Source organism: Sycon ciliatum, chromosome 11 (genome assembly GCF_964019385.1).
Source record: "Sycon ciliatum chromosome 11, ocSycCili1.1, whole genome shotgun sequence".
In the NCBI taxonomy this organism is placed as follows: domain Eukaryota; kingdom Metazoa; phylum Porifera; class Calcarea; order Leucosolenida; family Sycettidae; genus Sycon; species Sycon ciliatum.
This window is the reverse complement of record NC_088653.1, coordinates 24652559-24670937: the sequence shown is the minus strand read 5'-3', so window position 1 is coordinate 24670937 and position 18379 is coordinate 24652559. Positions and strand designations below refer to the sequence as shown.

At 47.1% G+C, this 18379-nt stretch overlaps 1 protein-coding gene across 1 annotated transcript in view; it reads left to right on the top strand.

The window, feature by feature from the left end:
• Positions 1 to 7786, top strand: part of LOC135827212 (MAM and LDL-receptor class A domain-containing protein 1-like) — an 88992-nt gene extending 81206 nt beyond the window's left edge. Inside the window, exons 12-15 of the mRNA XM_065339741.1 lie at positions 4927 to 5163; positions 5545 to 5934; positions 6326 to 6412; positions 7773 to 7786. Of these exons, the coding sequence (XP_065195813.1) occupies positions 4927 to 5163; positions 5545 to 5934; positions 6326 to 6412; positions 7773 to 7786 (728 nt within the window). The remainder of the gene's footprint in view (positions 1 to 4926; positions 5164 to 5544; positions 5935 to 6325; positions 6413 to 7772) is intronic.
• Positions 7787 to 18379: the final 10593 nt, after the last annotated feature.

The window sequence follows — 18379 nt, the reverse complement described above, 5'->3', positions numbered from 1 at the left end:
ACACACACACACATGGACAAATACGCATTCCCAAATGTACACACATTCACAAACGTACACACATTTACAATGTGGATTGTGCGGATTCCTGCAGATCGTCCAGCATGGAACGCGCTGGTGAAGAGTGTTTGTGCACACTCCCGTGACGAGTAGAAACAGCCATAGCACCCTTATAAACTCATAACAACCATTCTATAATAATTATTACTATTTGAATCTTTTAATAACTTTCTGGAAACTCAGCCTCGTACATTATAATTATCTCGCCACCCATTGACCATGATGCTATATGAAGAGACAATAAAGATGACGTTCCCCCAACGACACCAATTTTATGACGCTCCATGTTACTCTATGTTACTGAAGTACTAACTTTGGTCATTGGTTTGTAGAGCCCCATTCTCTAGGAGACATCTACATCTGCTCTGTTTCAATGTCCAGCTTAAGCGAACGTGTGGATCAAGCATAACTGCTTGGTTGACGCTGCCGCGGAAATGCGTATAATAATAACACGCATTCACAAACGTACACACATTTGTATTTGTATTTGTATTTATATCATTATCTCATGGCAAATCATGATGACGGCCAGTAAAAATGGAGACAAGGGTGAAAGCCAACCACAGCAGTAAAACAGATAAAAGAATACAAAAAAGGCGAAGAAGGCAGGAGACAAACCAGCAGTATGTCATGCAAATACATGAAACCTATAATCGAGCAGAGATTTAGCAACAAAATTATCCATCGACGTGCAGGTCTTGGCCTGCGTTGGTAATGTTGCTCAAAACACATAGCCAGCAAAGATCAGGGATTTAGTGAATAGGGCGGAGGCAGCGCGTGGAAGGCGGAATGAGTTCCAGGTATTCCGTGTTTCGGAGAACCAATTATAAGCCTCCATATGCAAGGGTATTTTATTTAGTACATGTAATATTTTATGTATGAGAACACAGAGGTGGTACCTATGTCGAGTGGAAAGAGAACTGATCTTGGCAATTTCGTAAAGGCTAGCGGAGGGCAAGCGACGATCTTTGCTTAATAAGATTTAAGGAGCATGCGGTTATGGGTTTCTAGCTTGTTCAATACAGTAGTAGTTATGCCAGACGAAGCAGTATCACAGTAGTCAAGTAAGGGCAATATATAGCAACGATAAAACAAGCTTTTTCAAGAAAGAGGAAGATGTCTACAGTGGGTTCGAAGAGCCCCAAGGATGGAGCTTGTGCGCTTGCAGACATACTGCACATGGGGTGAGCACGACAATTTGAAGTCAATAACAACGCCAAGATGCTTATGCTCTTCAACAATACGAAAAGCAACACTTGAAGAAGGAAAACAAAGTGGCAGGGAAGGGGGAGAAGGGGAAATGTACAGAACAGGGACAAGTTATTGGTCAGCGGTAGCTTTCCTCATGGAGAGCTGTTTCATCCCCCTACACACCTGGCTTGCCGCTATAGGAGTGAAGCTGAACTTCTCGGCTAGTGGCAAGGGTTCGGTATTGCATGTCCACGGGGATTAGGCAGGCTTGAGTTTTTTGAGCTCCGTAGGTTTTCGTCGTTATTTCGCAGCCCACCCGGCATCAGGCCGGAGCGGAGCCCTTAGGAGTGGTAGTGTAGAATCGTAGCTTAGTGTAGAGTAGGTGATATTTTGAGTAGCTGTCACTCCCTGACCTACTCTCCGCCATGGACGAGCTGGCAGGTGAACCCCTGAGACTTCTGTGCAGTCTCCCAGGCATCGAAGCCAATGTCATCAGCTTGATCCAGCAATTGTCGTCGTATGTTAGTGAGTGTAGAGATAGAGAGGAGCGCGTGAAACGGTGTGTGGATGAGCTATGTGCACACGTTTCAGATTTACGAGGCGAACTCAGCTCCTTGAGGCAGTCCACCATTGCCCATGTCGACCAACAGCAACAAAAAGGCGAGGAGGTCAAGGAGAGTGCAGCTAGTAGTACGAATAGTACCCGTACGCTAACTGGAAAGTCTAAGCCGCGCACAAATACTAGTAGTGAAAAATGCCAAAGCAGCAGGCAGATCACGAGGGAAGGCACACTGAACCCCGTACCCGTAGCGCTGCCACACCCTGGCACGCAGGCAAGACGGTGCCCTCAGTGGACACGGAAACGGAGTACAATAGGGAGGTTCCGGGGTACGATTTTCCGTGCCAAAATCCGTATGGCCGCTACGGATTTTTTCCAGGTGTGCTCCATACGATTTTTCGGCACGGAGAATCCGTGTGGACAGGCTTTCATACGAACCATGTTTCGTATGGAGATTTTGCGTCATCGGGTGCAGAAAGATTTTTCGCGTACAAATTTAGTACGCGAAACATCGATTTTCCGCGGGAAGTTTTGATTTCGGTACAAATTTTCTAAATAAAAAGGCATAGCGCAGGAATGTGACGTGCTTGCGATCGTAACCTAGGCAATGACGGCAAACACATAAGTTCCGTACCCCGGAACTTTTCACTGCTCGAAAACAAAGTATAAGATATCCGTAGCGCCTCCACGGATTTTGGCACGAAAAATCGTACTCCGGAACCTCCCTAATGTCATGTACTCTGACGCAGAGGGTACTGAACGGCTGCCAGTCAAGAACTCCAAGCCTGTGTTCAGCACCATCACGGACGACTCTTGGAAGTTGGTCTCTGCAGGACCACCCAAGACCAAGCGCGCTGTTGCCTATGTGGGCAACATCTCCCCAGATTGCACAGAGGACGCCTGAAACAGTTCATCATGGACAGAAGCAAACAGGCAATGTCAGGCTCTTCCATTCCCGTGCATACCTGAAGTGTACATGTAGGAGAGAGAGTGGACGAGTATCAGCCAGAGTCACTGTAGATGCCACCTCCATGCCTATTGTGACCGCCCCCAACTTCTGGCCTAGGCCTTTGTACTGCCGACCTTGGTGCTTCTCCAAAAACTCTAGCGGAAACCGCAGCAGCAACAGCAAAAGCAGCAGCAGCAGCAGCAGCAACGACAACAGCAGCAGCAGCAACAGCAGCAGTGACAACAGCAGCAGCAGCGACAACAGCAGCAGCAACAGCAGCAGCAGCGACAACTGCAGCAGCAGCAGCAGCACCACCGCAGAATCTTCCGCACAACAGGCAAACACCACTGGCAACGCAAGCAGTGCAGATGAAAGGGACAGTGAGGATGGAAGCTCTGCCGATGCAGGTACCTCGAGTCGGACTCCAGGGATGAAAGCTCGCTCCCACCAGCGAGATTCACCACCTGCAGACCAAGCAGCCAAGTACTGTCTCAGTTGGCAATGCGTTTGCACCCCTAAGCCGGTAATGACCAACAAAACCCTGAAACTGTTCTTAACAAATGCCTTTGGGCTAATGAGTAAGTTAGATGAATTCCGCCATGTGCTCCATGCTGAATTCCCGGATGTTGCCATAGTAACAGAGTCTAAGCTGTCAGATGCTGTGACTCAAGCAGAGTTGACACTCCCTGGCTACTACCAGCCTCTGAGACGCGACCGAAACCGCCATGGTGGCGGGGTGGCAGTTTGGGTGAAGGCCACGCTAGCCATGAACGAACTGGATACCATTGATGTCTTCGGCCAGGAGCTAGTATGGCTAAACGTCAAACTGTCAACTGGCCGGCCTGTGGCTATATATGCTGCATACCGTCCTGGAACTTGCTCAGACACAGACACCAGCATCTTTGACGTGATCTGCAGGGGCCTCACCTCCACAGCCTGCCGCAACTCTGCTGTGATAGTTGCTGGAGACTTCAATGTACATAACCGAGAGTGGCTCCACAGTAGCAGAACAACTAGAGCCGGCGAGCATGCAGAGGACATGTGCTACATGCACAGTCTTGAGCAGCTAGTCGACCAACCAACGCGTGACCGCAACACACTGGACCTGATTATGTCCGACCTACCCGTAGAGTCATGGCTACTGTCTTGCAGAGAGCACGCTGCCAAGGTACCGGAACCCGCCCACCATATCAATCATGCTGTCACCACCGAGTTGAACGGGATCAATTGATGTAGGTTGAGCCACCGCCATGCCCTTCTTCTTTCTAATGCTGACGGTCAGTCCCCATCGCTGTGCACAGAAGATGAATTCGAACGTCATGCACTCAAATCTCTCTGGTGGTTGCATACAACGCTGCATCATCGGCGAACTGGGACTCAGTCACCCTCGTCGTGGATAACCGGGACTTGGCCATGCGGTCCCCAACCAGCTTGCGACCGTTTCTGAACAGCAGGTCAACTCCAGCGTCTGGACAACGTGCGCGCCAGTCCGCAACCACCACACTGAAATACAGGTTGAAGAGGGTTGGTGCTAGGGTACATCCTTAACGCAGCCCATTAGTCACAGAGATGTTGTCGGCAAACTCACAAACTCGCACATTTGCACACATACACTCGCACATTTGCACACGCACATGCACATTTGCACACACACACACACACATTGGTGCGTCCATGGAGCTATGAAGCCGAGACCTCTGGTCGGCGGAGCTTAATGGGCCCCACCGCCACACTCCATCATTCACCCCAGTGTCTGGAGATATGTGGATTTTGTAGAAAAAAAAGAAGAAAAAAACATGCACATTTGCACACATGCACTCGCACATTTGCACACACACATTCGCACATTTGCATACGCATTTGCATACGCACTCGCACAAACACACATGCACATTTGCACACACACACACACGCACACGCACATTTGCACACACACATCCACTCACGCACATTTGCACAGACACGCACATACACACACACGCACACACACACACACGCTTTTCGAAGCAACATACCCAATCCATTCACATGTAACAACTGTAGAGCTACTGGGTACTAGAAAGATGTATAATGCCAAGGCACTTCTCCGCTGAACTTGACATTCTGCATGCAAATCCTATTGTTTCAGTTTCCCAGTGTCAACATGTGTGTAATTATGTTTAAACAGGCGCTGCGCTGGGTAGTTTGCTGATCGCTCTTACCGATGTTCATAACCAAACCTCATACGACCTGGTGATTACAATGATCGCTGCTAACAACACTCCTGAAGTTGTCACTCTGTACAACCAGATGCTGTCATCCACTTATCATCCTAGCGCTATTCCAGCAGGCCTTGCTACCACACAGGTCATAGTTGCTGTGTTTGCAGTGGGCACTACAACACCTCTCAATGTCTACATAAAGGGTGAGTCGGCAGTGAACGTGTACCTGTGTGTCCGTGCAAGGGAGTTGTTGGTTAAATTTCAAAAGCATGCACTTCAGCCCTCAAGTCTCAGCTTCGTGGTACCTTGCTGTAGTGATGCGTGCTCCTTCAAACATCAACTTCTTCCAGTGAAAATGCGACGAAATGCTGACTGCTGATTGGTCCATTTAGCATTTTTGAGGCCGTTCAGCACCCTGGCTTTTCTACGCACTAATGTGAATCCTGAGTGTGCATGCTAAGTGCAGACTCGGGAGTGACAAATGATGCAAGCATTCTTTCATGCAACGACTTGGAAAAATCAAGGAGATCACGGAGACATAATGTGTATGTGCATGTGTATACGAACCTGTCCCTCCTCTGTAGATGAATCTGAGGTGACCCAGAACAACTTGCTCGCAATGATGAAGGACTCGCGCAATTACATGATGCAGGGTATGGTGGCAAGCAGTGCTGCTTCTCCAACTCGCCCTCTTACTGCTCAAACCACCTGGAAGGTTGCTGGCACACCTACCCCTACTGCTCATTATCGCATCTTCAATGCTGATTGCTATGGTTCAAGTCCTCCTGATACTTGTACTCGGCCAACATATACAGCCATCTCCATGAATGCCAGCTCCCTTACTTTTCTGACGTATGGTGTTTACGAGGTCGTCTTCCAGGTCACCACAGGCTCTGGACCGACGGCGAAAACTAAATACATTACACCACCTCTCCGCCTCACTGTCAACACTGACATCATACTGGGACAGACACGTAAGTTTGTTATCTTTAAACCCATTTACCGGTCTAATTCAATGTATATGAGGGATGGTTATGCAAACACATGATTGTGCATACAACCAATCGTGGCCCTAGAACGATTTCGCGCTAAAGAGGTTAAAGACCTTTACCGATCTAACTCAATGTATATGAGGGATGGTTATGCAAACACACGTGCATACTAGGTAAGGATACTTTCAAAACCTGTATATCTGACTGCGTCCAGCAAGCACAAGCATGACTAGGCTCATATGGTAGATATTGTCCTGACTTTTCTGGTCAAACTTTCAGCTATCAAGTTTGTCCTCCTTTCAGCTGTATACCCCATGTCTCATACCTGATCTTCCACGCATCCCCGCCTTTGTCTCTGTGTTTTCCTTTCCAGCTGTATGCCCACTTCCCACTACTGACTCTCCTATGGTCAATGTACCGTGTACCTGCGAAGATGGCTTCAGCTGGAATTCTACACGCTGTAAGAGCATTCTATTATGTGTGTGTGTGTGTGTGTGTGTGTGTGTGTGTGTGTGTGTGTGTGTGTGTGTGTGTGTGTGTGTGTGTGTGTGTGTGTGTGTGTGTGTGTGTGTGTGTGTGTGTGTGTGTGTGTGTGTGTGTGTGTGTGTGTGTGTGTGTGTGTGTGTGTGTGTGTGTGTGTGTGTGTGTGTGTGTGTGTGTGTGTGTGTGTGTGTGTGTGTGTGTGTGTGTGTGTGACCAAGACCAAAAGACCAAAAAGTAGGGATTCACTGGCCAGAAAAAGCCACTTCATAGCTGTGTGGTGTAGACCAGGCTGAATAGTGGCGGTCAATTCTTCAGCCTTGCAAGTTGTTGAATGGTGCAATCCCAGCACAAGCTGCTATGGCTTCTGCTATAGCATCGCTATCATCGCCTTCGGCGATGGGCGTCCAATGGTCCAATGGTGTGTGTGTGTGTGTGTGTGTGTGTGTGTGTGTGTGTGTGTATGTGTGTGTGTATGTGTGTATGTGTATGTATATGTCTATACAAAAGAGAAAGACCAAGGAACTACAAGTTATGCTATACTGTACACTAACACCACCGGTTACTAAACAATCAGCTCATGCGATAACATTGCACGACACTGACCGACGGTACTGACGTTCTACAACTAACTGGGTAACAGCTCTAGCACATCTTGGATGCGCACTCCAACAGCCTTCCAACTCAACAGCCTTCCAACTTCGAAGTTTCTTAGTTATAGAAATAACATAAGGAGGGGAAGGTGAGCGCAACCAAGATAAATTAAACCTTGGCTCTCCATCTGAGTTCATTCCTGCGTATCTGTGTGGGTATGTGTATGTATGTATGTGTGTGTGTGTATGTGTGCAGCCAGTGCATGCCGGAGTATGTGGTGTGATGTGTGTGCGGGAAAAAAATGAAAAAGACCAAAAATAGGGATTCACTGGCCAGAAAAAGTCACTTCAAATAGCTGTATGGTGTAGACCAGGCTGAATAGTGACGGTCAATTCCTCAGCCTTGCAAGCTGTTGAATGGTGCAATCCCAGCACAAGTTGCTATGGCATCTGCCGTAGCATTGCTATCATCGCCTCCGGCGATGGGCGTCAAAGGTCAAAGGTGTGTGTGTGTGTGTGTGTGTGTGTGTGTGTGTGTGTGTGTGTGTGTCAGCCAGTTCACATATCTCGGCTCAGTGGTAACACCAGACGGACGTTGCCACACCGATGTGTCTAACCGCATAGCTGCTGCATTTAAGGCCTTTGGCAGCCTCTACTTGTCAGTTTTTCGGAACACTTCACTAACATCTAAGACGAAACAACACACGTACAAATGCTGTGTGTTTCAAATCTTTATTCTCACGATAGCCAGTGGCCAATAAGAGATAATAGTGTAGGAAAGGAGAAAGAGTGAGGAAGAATTGGGTGGGCAGGGCCTAGGGGTTAATGACTACTTAAGTGTACGTACGGGCAGGGGTGGTCGCCACACGAGCATACAGAGTTGTGTACTTAATTATGTTACATCTCCAACACGAGTCACGGCAACATCATCCACGATGCTAGATTTGTTCCTCTCATCCTCCCCATTGGATGGTACCTGTGAAGCAATACACTTAGCATAAGTGATCACTTTGCTGTGCTGGCCCGGCTGAGCATTCACACACACACCAGCACGTGTCATCGTCAGTAAAAACCACGGTTCATTCGGTTCATAAGCAGATGACACCCATATTATTCGTCATAAGATCAAAGTCACTGAGCGGAATGAATTCGGAGGAGTTTCACAAGAAACTGCTCTCAGTACTGTATTTGATCACAAAGGCGAACAATTGTACAAAGGCCAAGAACGGCAAATCATTCAAAAACAAACAGAACGACGACCAGCTAGCCGTGAACAGGAGATGGAACGCGAAAACAACAAAAGTGGCTTTCAAAAGGGATGCGCTGGTTGCTTGTTGCTTTTCTTTCTCGTTGCCAAGTCGATTTCTATTGTAACGCCGTTTGTTCCGGATTTTGTACCTGTACCTAGTGTGGTTGCCACCTGATATACATCATGAACATGTAAAACATATTATTGGTTATTCCAAGTGATATGATGTTGATGAGTGATCTGCAGACCTACGAAAACAACTTCAGATCAACAACTGGCTTTCTGTTTAAAAGAACAGGCTTATATGGAAACGGACAGCTTCTAGAACATTCAACTGCCTCACATAACTAGCACGAGAAAGAACAGAGAATTAAGCTTCACCCAAATAGTCCGGACGAGATAATAACTGATGGTTTTGTCTTCTTTCACATAGGTTTGAATGAGACCATTTGCCCGCAAAACCGTAGCATCATTTCCGACCTGGACAAATGCGATTTGTGTACCGGTTATCTGTACAACTACACTTGCGTAGGTGAGTAGTGGTATTCGATTAGTACGTACAGTATACTGTATGAGGTGACTTCAAGAGTTCAAGTACCGCTTTGAGCCAAATTCTGACTTTAGGGCTCATAAAATGGCCGAATTTGGACATTGTCTTAGCCGATCGAAAAGTCGATCAGGCAGAACAAATGCCTAAACACAGCTTCCCCATCACTCTTTCTCTATTTAGGGGCCGTCCAAGGTTACCAATAATATTTTCAAAACGAAATGTTTTCGTTTGTGGGTGGGTGGGTTTGATGGAGTTTCGTTTTGAAAATAATTATTGAATGCTGATGGAGAATGCCCAGTCACTTCTGGGTGTCGAAAATTGACATCAATATTTTATTGAAATTCGTTTTACCTGCAGAAAAGGTGGGTGGGTGGGTGGGGGCTGAAAAATACTAAAACCTTTCGTTTTGTAAAAACAATCGGTAACCCCGGACGGCCCCTTATATACTTCTTTGAAGTATGTATAGGTATGGTCAGGGAAAGTCCCGGTTTGTAGGCCTACAACACGGTCTGCGTGTTCTTGAGTGCAGTAACAACACAAGTGTGATTACTTCCAGACCAACGGGCGTTCAAGGCGAGTAACAAGCGCACTTGACGAAGGTGACTCTGAAATCTCGTGAGCCGTGATCCACGCGACTTGGCATTCTTGCGTCACAAGGCACGTGATTTCACCGTGCCTCTTGTGGTAAAATTCAAGAATTGCGCTCATTCCTTCAGTCACTTTTGCATCAACAGTCGCACAAAAAATTATTGGTGGCGCAAGGAGAAGCTTGTCGTTTGGAGTGACAAGTGATCACCGCTGCTTTTCCTTGTCAGAGCCAACAATACACTTTGTTCTGCGGCCTTGGGAGTAGTGTTGGAGTAGAAATTGCTGAAGAGACGTCGCGGATGGGCGAGCTTTCCTGTGCAGGTATGACTTTGGCCGTATTTCAGCATGGTCGAGCGGAAAAATTCAAAAAAGTTTATTTCAAGAAAACCCCAAAAGGAAGATGGGGGACATGTCCTCAGCGCTAGAAGAGGTGTTCTACTATCTGCCGGTGTATAGACCATATCCAATAACGTCACGGATCGCGCGGCCAAGGGGGCTGCAGAGTCACTGAGTGGCAAAAGAGAGCAGCTGAGAGTTTTGAGTTTGAAAGTACAAACGGTCAAACCACTGAGTTTGGGCGGAAGAGATTCAAGACGAGAAGAAGAAGGCAGCAGTTAGTAATGGATGGCGAGCAAAGCGAGGTAGTGGAGTTTTCATCAGAGTACAAGAAGTTGGATGAGGCTGCAAAGAAAAGGTACGACGAGAAGCTAAATTTGATCGCGAAGGGAGCGAAAGACCCGTACTGCATCAGTGGCCATCAAGGCGATCATTTGTCAGACTTGCTTCCTCTAGTGGAATAGGTGGCAGGGTGACTGGGAGATGTGAGTGCGTACGAGGCGACATCGGATCATGAAAAGAGAGTTGTGAAAGCAAAGGTGAGACACTCCCAGTCAGTCAGCAGCGACCCTCTCACACCGTGGATAGCTGCAGAACACAATGGCACTATTATTTGCGCCCACTGCACCTGCAAAGCGGGGCTGAGTGAAGCATGCGCCCACATCGCTGCTTTATTGTTTGCCTTGGAATCGCACACTAAATTTGTGTCTGACAACGCCTGCACATCAAAGGGATGTGTGTGGTTGCCACCGTCCATAAAGTCAGTTGACTACAAGAGAATAGCTTATATGGATTTCACCTCCCCCAGCAAGAAGTCAAAGACATCCAAGTCGTCTGCTGCTTTACCCAGCCCAACATCTCCTGTTATTTTGGCCAGTGCACCAACAACGTCAGAACTGGATGGATTTTACAGCAAATTGTCCGAGGTGGCAATGCCAGCCCTGCTGTCCATCGTGCCAACTTACGCAGATGCATATGTTTCAAAGCTACCATCTGATATTCCTGCACCACTGTCCAACTTGTATGAGGAGTCGATGGTCTCAGCCAATTACACTGACTTGCTTGACCGATGTGATGCAGTGTTCTCGACAATTTCTGTGACACCAGATGAGTGCATGGCAATGAAACGAGCAACGCGCGAGCAAGCAAAGTCAGACTTGTGGTTTATGTGCCGTGCGGGTCGCATCACTGCCTCAAAGTTTAAAGCCGCTTCCCACAGTGACGCCCATCAACCTTCTGTATCACTGGTGAAGGCAATTTGCTACCCACAGAGTATGAAGTTTACATCCAAAGCAACAACGTGGGGATGTGAACATGAGCAAATTGCCAGGGATGCCTACAAGGTACATGTGATCAAGAAGCATAAGGCATTTCAGCTTTGTGACAGTGGTCTTGTGGTCCGTAGCGACTATCCTTACCTTGGTGCCAGCCCAGATGGTGTTGTGTCTTGTGCTTGCTGTGGCAACGGTGTAGTGGAGGTTAAGTGTCCCTACAGCTGCTGTGACAATGTTATTTATTTAGCATTGGGTCAGCTATCTTCACCATGTTGGTGTGCTTACATGTTTCTGTTGTATTGCATTGGTGCTTGTTCCCTTGGCCTTTGTGTCTTGCATCAAGAGTTAGCGTGTGCATGCTTAGCTGTGTGGCTGACTCATGAGTCATGCTGATGCTTGCGAGCTGTATGCTACGGTACGTGCTGTGTGCGGATCATTCTGCTGCTGGTTCTACATATGACGTCTTTATTTCTTTAGTACAGCCATAGTACTTGCTGCTTTGTCCAACTGTCTTATGCACGTTTCCTGTGACCTCGTGCATGAGCACGTGGACCTGAGTTAGTTCCGGAGATGCAAATGTTCCGGGCTCGAGGTAGTAGTTGGCGAGTTCCTTTCGATCTTCTTCAGATTTCTCTTGGACTGCAACGTTCGTTATACTATAATTTGGTAATGCTATAATTATTATCTGTATCCCTGTATTCCCCTGGATTGGCTGTGGTTGTGCCTGGTTGGGGTTGGGTCGTTGTGCAGTTGGAGTCGCGTTCCGTTACAGCACCCACTTCTGGCATGTACGCACGTGCACACTTCTGGTCTCATATGCTTACTCTACCGCATACTCACGCATTCTCAAAGAGAGCGAGAGAGAGGCTGCATTATTGCCTGGACGAATGAATTGTCCAAGCTATCACTGCATGACCAATAAAGGAAAGAAATAGTACATGTGAGTCAGGGTAAAGCATGCAAAGATAAGAGAGAGAGAGAGACTGCCTTATCGCCTGGACAAGTGAATTGTCCAAGCCATCACTAAAAGACCAAGAAAGGAAGAAATCATACATGACAGTCAGGGTGAAGCATACAAAATTAGAAAGAGAGAGAGATGGGGATTTTATGAAGGACTTTGACATGAAGTTTGATGCAAAAAGGTTAGTATGATGAGCCCTCACGGGGTCGAAACAGCTAGCTGTCCGGAGATGGAGCAAGCACTACTATACACATCCAGCTCTGGCTTTGTCTCAGAGCTAAGGATACATCCCTGCTTAGCCAAAGGCACGACTGACTCACAGCATTTGCACAACGCGCAGCACACAGTGGCAATCTTGTCAATGACAGCAATGTTTGCATCACTGCTGTCACGCATGAGGAGGTTGATCGGCAATGTGGATTGCAACAGTGTATACTTGTTGCGTAGCACACCAATCACAAGCTCAACATGAATCCGGACTCGGGAGAGCCGTCTCGCTTTGTCAATTTCAATTCGAGACAACTGGCTCTTCCCTCTCGTGAATGGTGGGATCACAAGCTCAGCACAGTACAGACCTACGCTGTCTTGTACAGTGAAGCCCCTATCTGCCAGTACCTGGTCACCCGGGAGGAGTTTCTCCAGAAAGCCACAATTCTCGGTGATGTGCTTATCCGATGTCCTCCCATCCCAGGCTTGTGAGATGAACGATATTACACCTTGCGGTGTAATAGCAATGAGGAACTTGATCGTGTTGTGCGATTTATAATGTGAGTATGACTGCGCTCTCACCATCAGATCAGAGGGACGCTAGCAGAATACTTCGAAGCAGTCGATGATGCACACACACTTCTTGAAATTCTTGGCGAACTCTGGCGGCATTGTCTTGCCTAGATCACCCGGATCTGGCCATCTTACAAGTGGCTTCATACGCACATACATAATGTTCACCCACTTCAGCACATACCTCGACACGGTACTCTGGGCCACACCAAAACGATACTCAAGGTCAGAATCATTTAAGTTCAGGCGGAGCTTCATTAGCGTCATCAAGAACTGCGTGAACAATGAGGTTGCCGAGCGGTGGTGACGCTCAACGTCACTGGAAACAAACTCAAAAACAGTGATGAGCACAGCGTACGTTGGCAATCCGGTGTAGAGCTTCACCTTGTCATCATTACATATCAGATCGTTCTCAGAAAGTGCTGCTCCACCACGGAGAGTTGAGTTTTGGGCCCTTAATTTCTTCACCTCCTCTCTCAGCAGCAAGTTCTCACATTTCAAATTATCGAATTCTGACTCGTGATGACAGCATTTACCACCGGTGTCTGGACTAGCTGAGTCGGTCCTATCGCTGCTCTCCACAGGGATCTCCACAGGTCATCACTCTTCTTTCCACCAACAAAATGTGCAGAGCACAGCCAAGTGTTTTGATTTGGTGACCACTTGTCACGACGAACAGCTACAGTCCACTTCTTCCGTTTCACAGGGTCTGCCGGAAAGCGGTAGAAACTGACAACCGAACCAACCTTAGACCGGTTACTGCAGCCAACAGCACAACAACTTTTGACCATCGTACTAGCAAAACTGCAGAAGGAATGACTCTTCCACAACGAAACAAAAAATGCCTCCTCCCTCATAATAATCAGTTAGTTTTTTGCCACTCAGTCCCTCATGATGAGCTCAGCGGGGCACCGTTACTATGGAGATTGCAGCCTGTGACGTGTATTGCATAAGGTCTATAGTTCTGGCCAATTGAGGACGTAGCTGGCTGTTTTGCCAGCGTTTGTAAATTGGCTATTTTCAAGACGATCATTTGTGGCGTCAGGGGGTGATGGACCTCGTCTTCTGGGATCCTGGCGTGGCTAAGCGGTACTGCTCCATGAACTCTTCTAAGGTGAGGCAATGTTGGCTTGATGGAGTTTTGTTCATAGCTTGTTCGTATACGCTGTGGCGTGACTCGTTTCTAGACCCATTAATAATGTCAGGGCTCACAGCATCACACAAAAGCGTGGGCGCCATTTTGGACAGGCCGCTGTCACACGAGCCAGCCAGCATGCCAGAATCGTGTACATGCGATCAGGCAGATATCTCTGAAAACTTGAAAGTGGGGTGCATTCAAAATGTTCATTTGTACCAATGCTTTTGCCTAGGCCTCTGAAACTCTAGGAACATACTCTCAATACCCATAGTAAGGATTTGTCCGAGAGTTTTTTGTTTTAATCGATACGGTTTGGCGTACATATGGAGCCAAAGTATCAGTAGGTGCAGGCGTAATTCTGATTTGGATTATTGTACTAAAATTGAAAAGTCTCTCGGAGAAGTTCTTCTAATTTTCCTACTGAAAATTTTAAGCTATTGGCCATCACAATTGGGCCAGAGACGGGTACAAACGAACATTTCAAAGGCAACCCTATCTGCAGTGCAGCCGCGAGGAAGAACCGCGCGCGCTGCACTTGTTGTGAATGCGGAAACAACACTAGCAGCAAAGCAATTTTTTGAAAATTTAATGTTTTTGCTACTCGCCTGGCGCTTCATCGCTGTGTCCTCCAGGAGTTATCATGGTTATGGCAGACCGAAGAAATACATGGCCAGCACAACGGCGAAGCCATTGGACTTGTTCTCTTGCAACGAAACGGAGTGGCGAATCAAATAATTCACAACTCCACATCGTCACCACTGCGCTACACGGCTCTTCGCAGACCAGCCGTATATTTACGTTTACACAACAGGACTTCACGGCGGAGAAACTAAAACTAGAACACGACGTGAGTCATTGCTCCATGCCGTCAAGGAATGCTAGTCCTTTCCCTCTCCCGTCACCCGCGCCTGTGCATCAGCGGCGTGGCTGCCCGGCTGTAGATGTTGAACTCTTTCGTCAACGACTGCAGGATTCTGCTCGGGGCTACTTTTCGCAGGACTCCGTGTGCGGACAGTCTGAATGAAGCCTTTGGCCGACAAGGCCAACACTGCTCGCGAAATAATCCACTTGGAAGGAAACAAGAACTACCGAAATGAAATAGAGATAGTCACAAAAGTGAGACAGTCTCCGGCCATCTCCTTCACCATTCACGACTCAGTCCTCGTCACAGCAACTAAGCCCAAGCAAGTCAAAATCTCCTTGCGCGACTGCGTTCTACGCCTGCGCTTAGCGGTCACGCGAGTTCGTTTCTATGGTGATCAGATCCAAGATGTCCTCCCACGTAATCGAGGTTTTGGCATGGTTGCTGTGAGCCCTGAATGTGATATTTCGGCCATTTCTGAGGGGTATCCAAATTTCAAGGTTCCCTTCAGAAACTTTTTCAAGGGCTTTGCACAATCGATCCACACTCCAAAGGGAACCTACCTGCAAATTTTGAGCGAAATCGGAGAGATCCACTTGCACATATACTTTGGTATTCTCAGACATACTCTCTTAACAATTTACAGCCATTCTTCCTTTTCTGTCTCAAACCAAGATCATTACATCCCTTTCATAAGCATCATTATCAGCATAATAAGGCAATTATTGGAGCATTTTTGCTAGCATTATACAAAAGTTTTCGTAGCTTTATCCGCTGGACCCAAGACGTGCACATGTTCAAATTACTAAGACGCAATCAGAACTGGTAAAGGGCGCCAGGTTTTCACTTTGGGTTAGGTTTCACCGAGCGCAATTGTATGTGGTACATACATAGTAACTCCTCCAACAACATGGTCTTATATTTCCGCTCCTATAATCATAAGTCTTGTCGTTGATGTTGCTGATGTTGTCGTTATCGTTTTTGGAATCTTTCATTTTTTATTTTCACAATTACCTGTGGCCACAGAGAGCAGAAGGAACACACACAGATACGGAATCAAATAAAAATATGTAAAAAAAACACTGCATTCTAAATCGCAACGATACCAATTAAGAGTTTATGGAGTGCAGCGGTGTGGTATAATGAGGCTATAGTTACGATAAGCTATGCGAGAAGTTACATACTGAAGAGATAAGGATACGCAGGCTTTGAAATCATATCTGTGCTTGATTTACGATATAGGGAAGCTGGGGAGTTTCTTAACCTTCTTGTGCGTTTTGTGGGTACCTCAAAGATTCAGAAGATTCTTAGGTTGCGAATGAGTTGGATTGGGAGTAGATGGATTGCAGGAATGTGTGGTGGTGCACATCTATGATGCAGGCTGTGTGCAAAAATGAATTAGCAGAGATTATGGCAGCTGCTAGATGAGTGTGCTTTCGAAGAGTGTGCCTTCGCCTGTAGTCCATTTGGGTGACTGTACCATGCCAAGCTATGTTGTTCCATCTTAAACTTTAATTGTGTGTTCTATTTATGGCCACGCCATCCACGTTTTATGATATTTTTTGTTCCCTCTCTTATTAACATTTCAGTTGTTTTAAAGTGATAGCGGCTGTCGTGAGTTCCCTTCGGGAAGGCACGCGATAATTTACTCTGTACTTTTTTTCCTTTTATATTTTTGTTTCACGGAGAAGACGTGGTGTTGGCAGCTGAGTTGTTAGTTTCTAGTCGAGAATAAAAAACCATGGCGAAATGGGTTGCCTTTTTGCTTTTGTTCTCATGGTTTCACGCAATTAGCCCTTTGTGAATAAAGTTTTAGTGCATTCTCAAGTAAGTGAACTTGTAGCAGTCAAAGGGTGTTGGCGTCTAATGGATAGGTACCATGAGTGATTCCATTGAATGAATGCATAAGCGTGCGCACGCACGCGCACACACACACACACACACACACACACACACACACACACACACACACACAAGCACACACACACACAGACAGGTCACAAGAGAAGCATGAAAATCTCCAAATGTACATGATATACACCCAAGTCTGTGGACAGCAACTGCTTTGCTCTGTTAGAGCTCATCAGCACAGCTCAGAGGACCGAAGCGCAGCTCTTCGCAATGAAATATGTTTCCGTGAAGCAAAGCATTTTTATAAAGAGCTGCAAACCCCGCCAAGAGTACTCTAAATGATATACACCCATATATTTTCTCTTATAGCAAAGATAGGCTAGATCACACACACGCACACGCACACGCACACGCACACGCACACACACACACACACACACACACGCACCCGCGCGCGCAAAGCTCACATATAGGCACAGCGACACTCGTATACAACACAGAAACAAGGACTTGACATATTTCATTTACATTTTCTCAATAACACGAGCCATCATTTGCATAAACAACTGTTGTTCTTTTCTATCATCTTCCTTCTTCTGCCCGTCATCCTTAGCCTTGTCTTTCTTTTCTGCCTTCTCCACTTCCAAATTCTCCGCAGCCAGGCGCTGCTCCTCTCTCTGCACTTTCAGCTTTTCCTTCTCCAGTGCCAGCCGCGCCCTCTCCAGCAGTACTGAGGCATCGTTCTTTGTTTGGAGGCAAGACAACACGGAGTCTGGCTGGCTCAGCCTGCTCCGTTTTGCTGGTGGCTCCGCCGACTGTCCTTCTGCTCCTCTCTCCACTTTTCCCCAAGTGTGGCGCAGGCATCCTCACGTAGCTGAGCAGCTTGCTCTCGTTGCTGTTTCGCAGCTTGCTTGTCCTTGTCCATGACCTGCTCCTTTTCACGCTGCAACTCCACCAGTTCATTCAGGAGGGTCTCCTTTTCTGCAAACTCATTAGCTGAACCACACCTGCACGAAAGGAAAATAACACATTGTACACATATGGTCAGGGCATAAGTATGATGTAGCCATACACATTTGGTTTTACATGCACAGTTTAATGCTGAACTATGATGCTGCGTGGATTCTGTTATACAGAATTTGCAGACAGCAGTCATGTCAAAAGTCAGTAAAATGGAATTTGTAAAAGACAAGTACAAAACTTAAATCAACCACAGCACTGTTTTTTTTTATTTTGCAATGAATGTGTGTACGAACACTAGTGGTACATTACTGGTACATGTACGGAAAGCACCTGAAAACTTACTGCCGTTTTGCCCAGTTCTCCTTCTTCGTGTGCTGCTCCATGCACTTCAGCACGCGATCCCTAACCGCTTTCTTCGACACCAACCCAAATTTCCTGGGAGCTGGCAGCTCCGCCGCCACAGTCTCAAACGCAGAGGAGCCACTCTTGATTGGGGCGTCCTGTGCACGGAGCTGGCGTAGCATACACAAATCCATTTGGAGATCTAACCTCACTTGGGACGATGTTGAGGGCGATGTGGGGCTTGGTGGGGTAGTGGTCATCGCAGGCTCAGCAGACACCGGTGCTGCGGTGGATGAAGACACAAGGGTCCACTGGCTAGCCATTGCGAAGAAGAAACAAGTATGAAAAGGAAAGGAAACTTAACGTAAACCAGTCACGATCACTTCTGTTCACTGTACTGCTGTGCCATGTGGTGTCAGGCAGAATTTATTTCATATCGGGCAGGGAGACGATGAAAGCT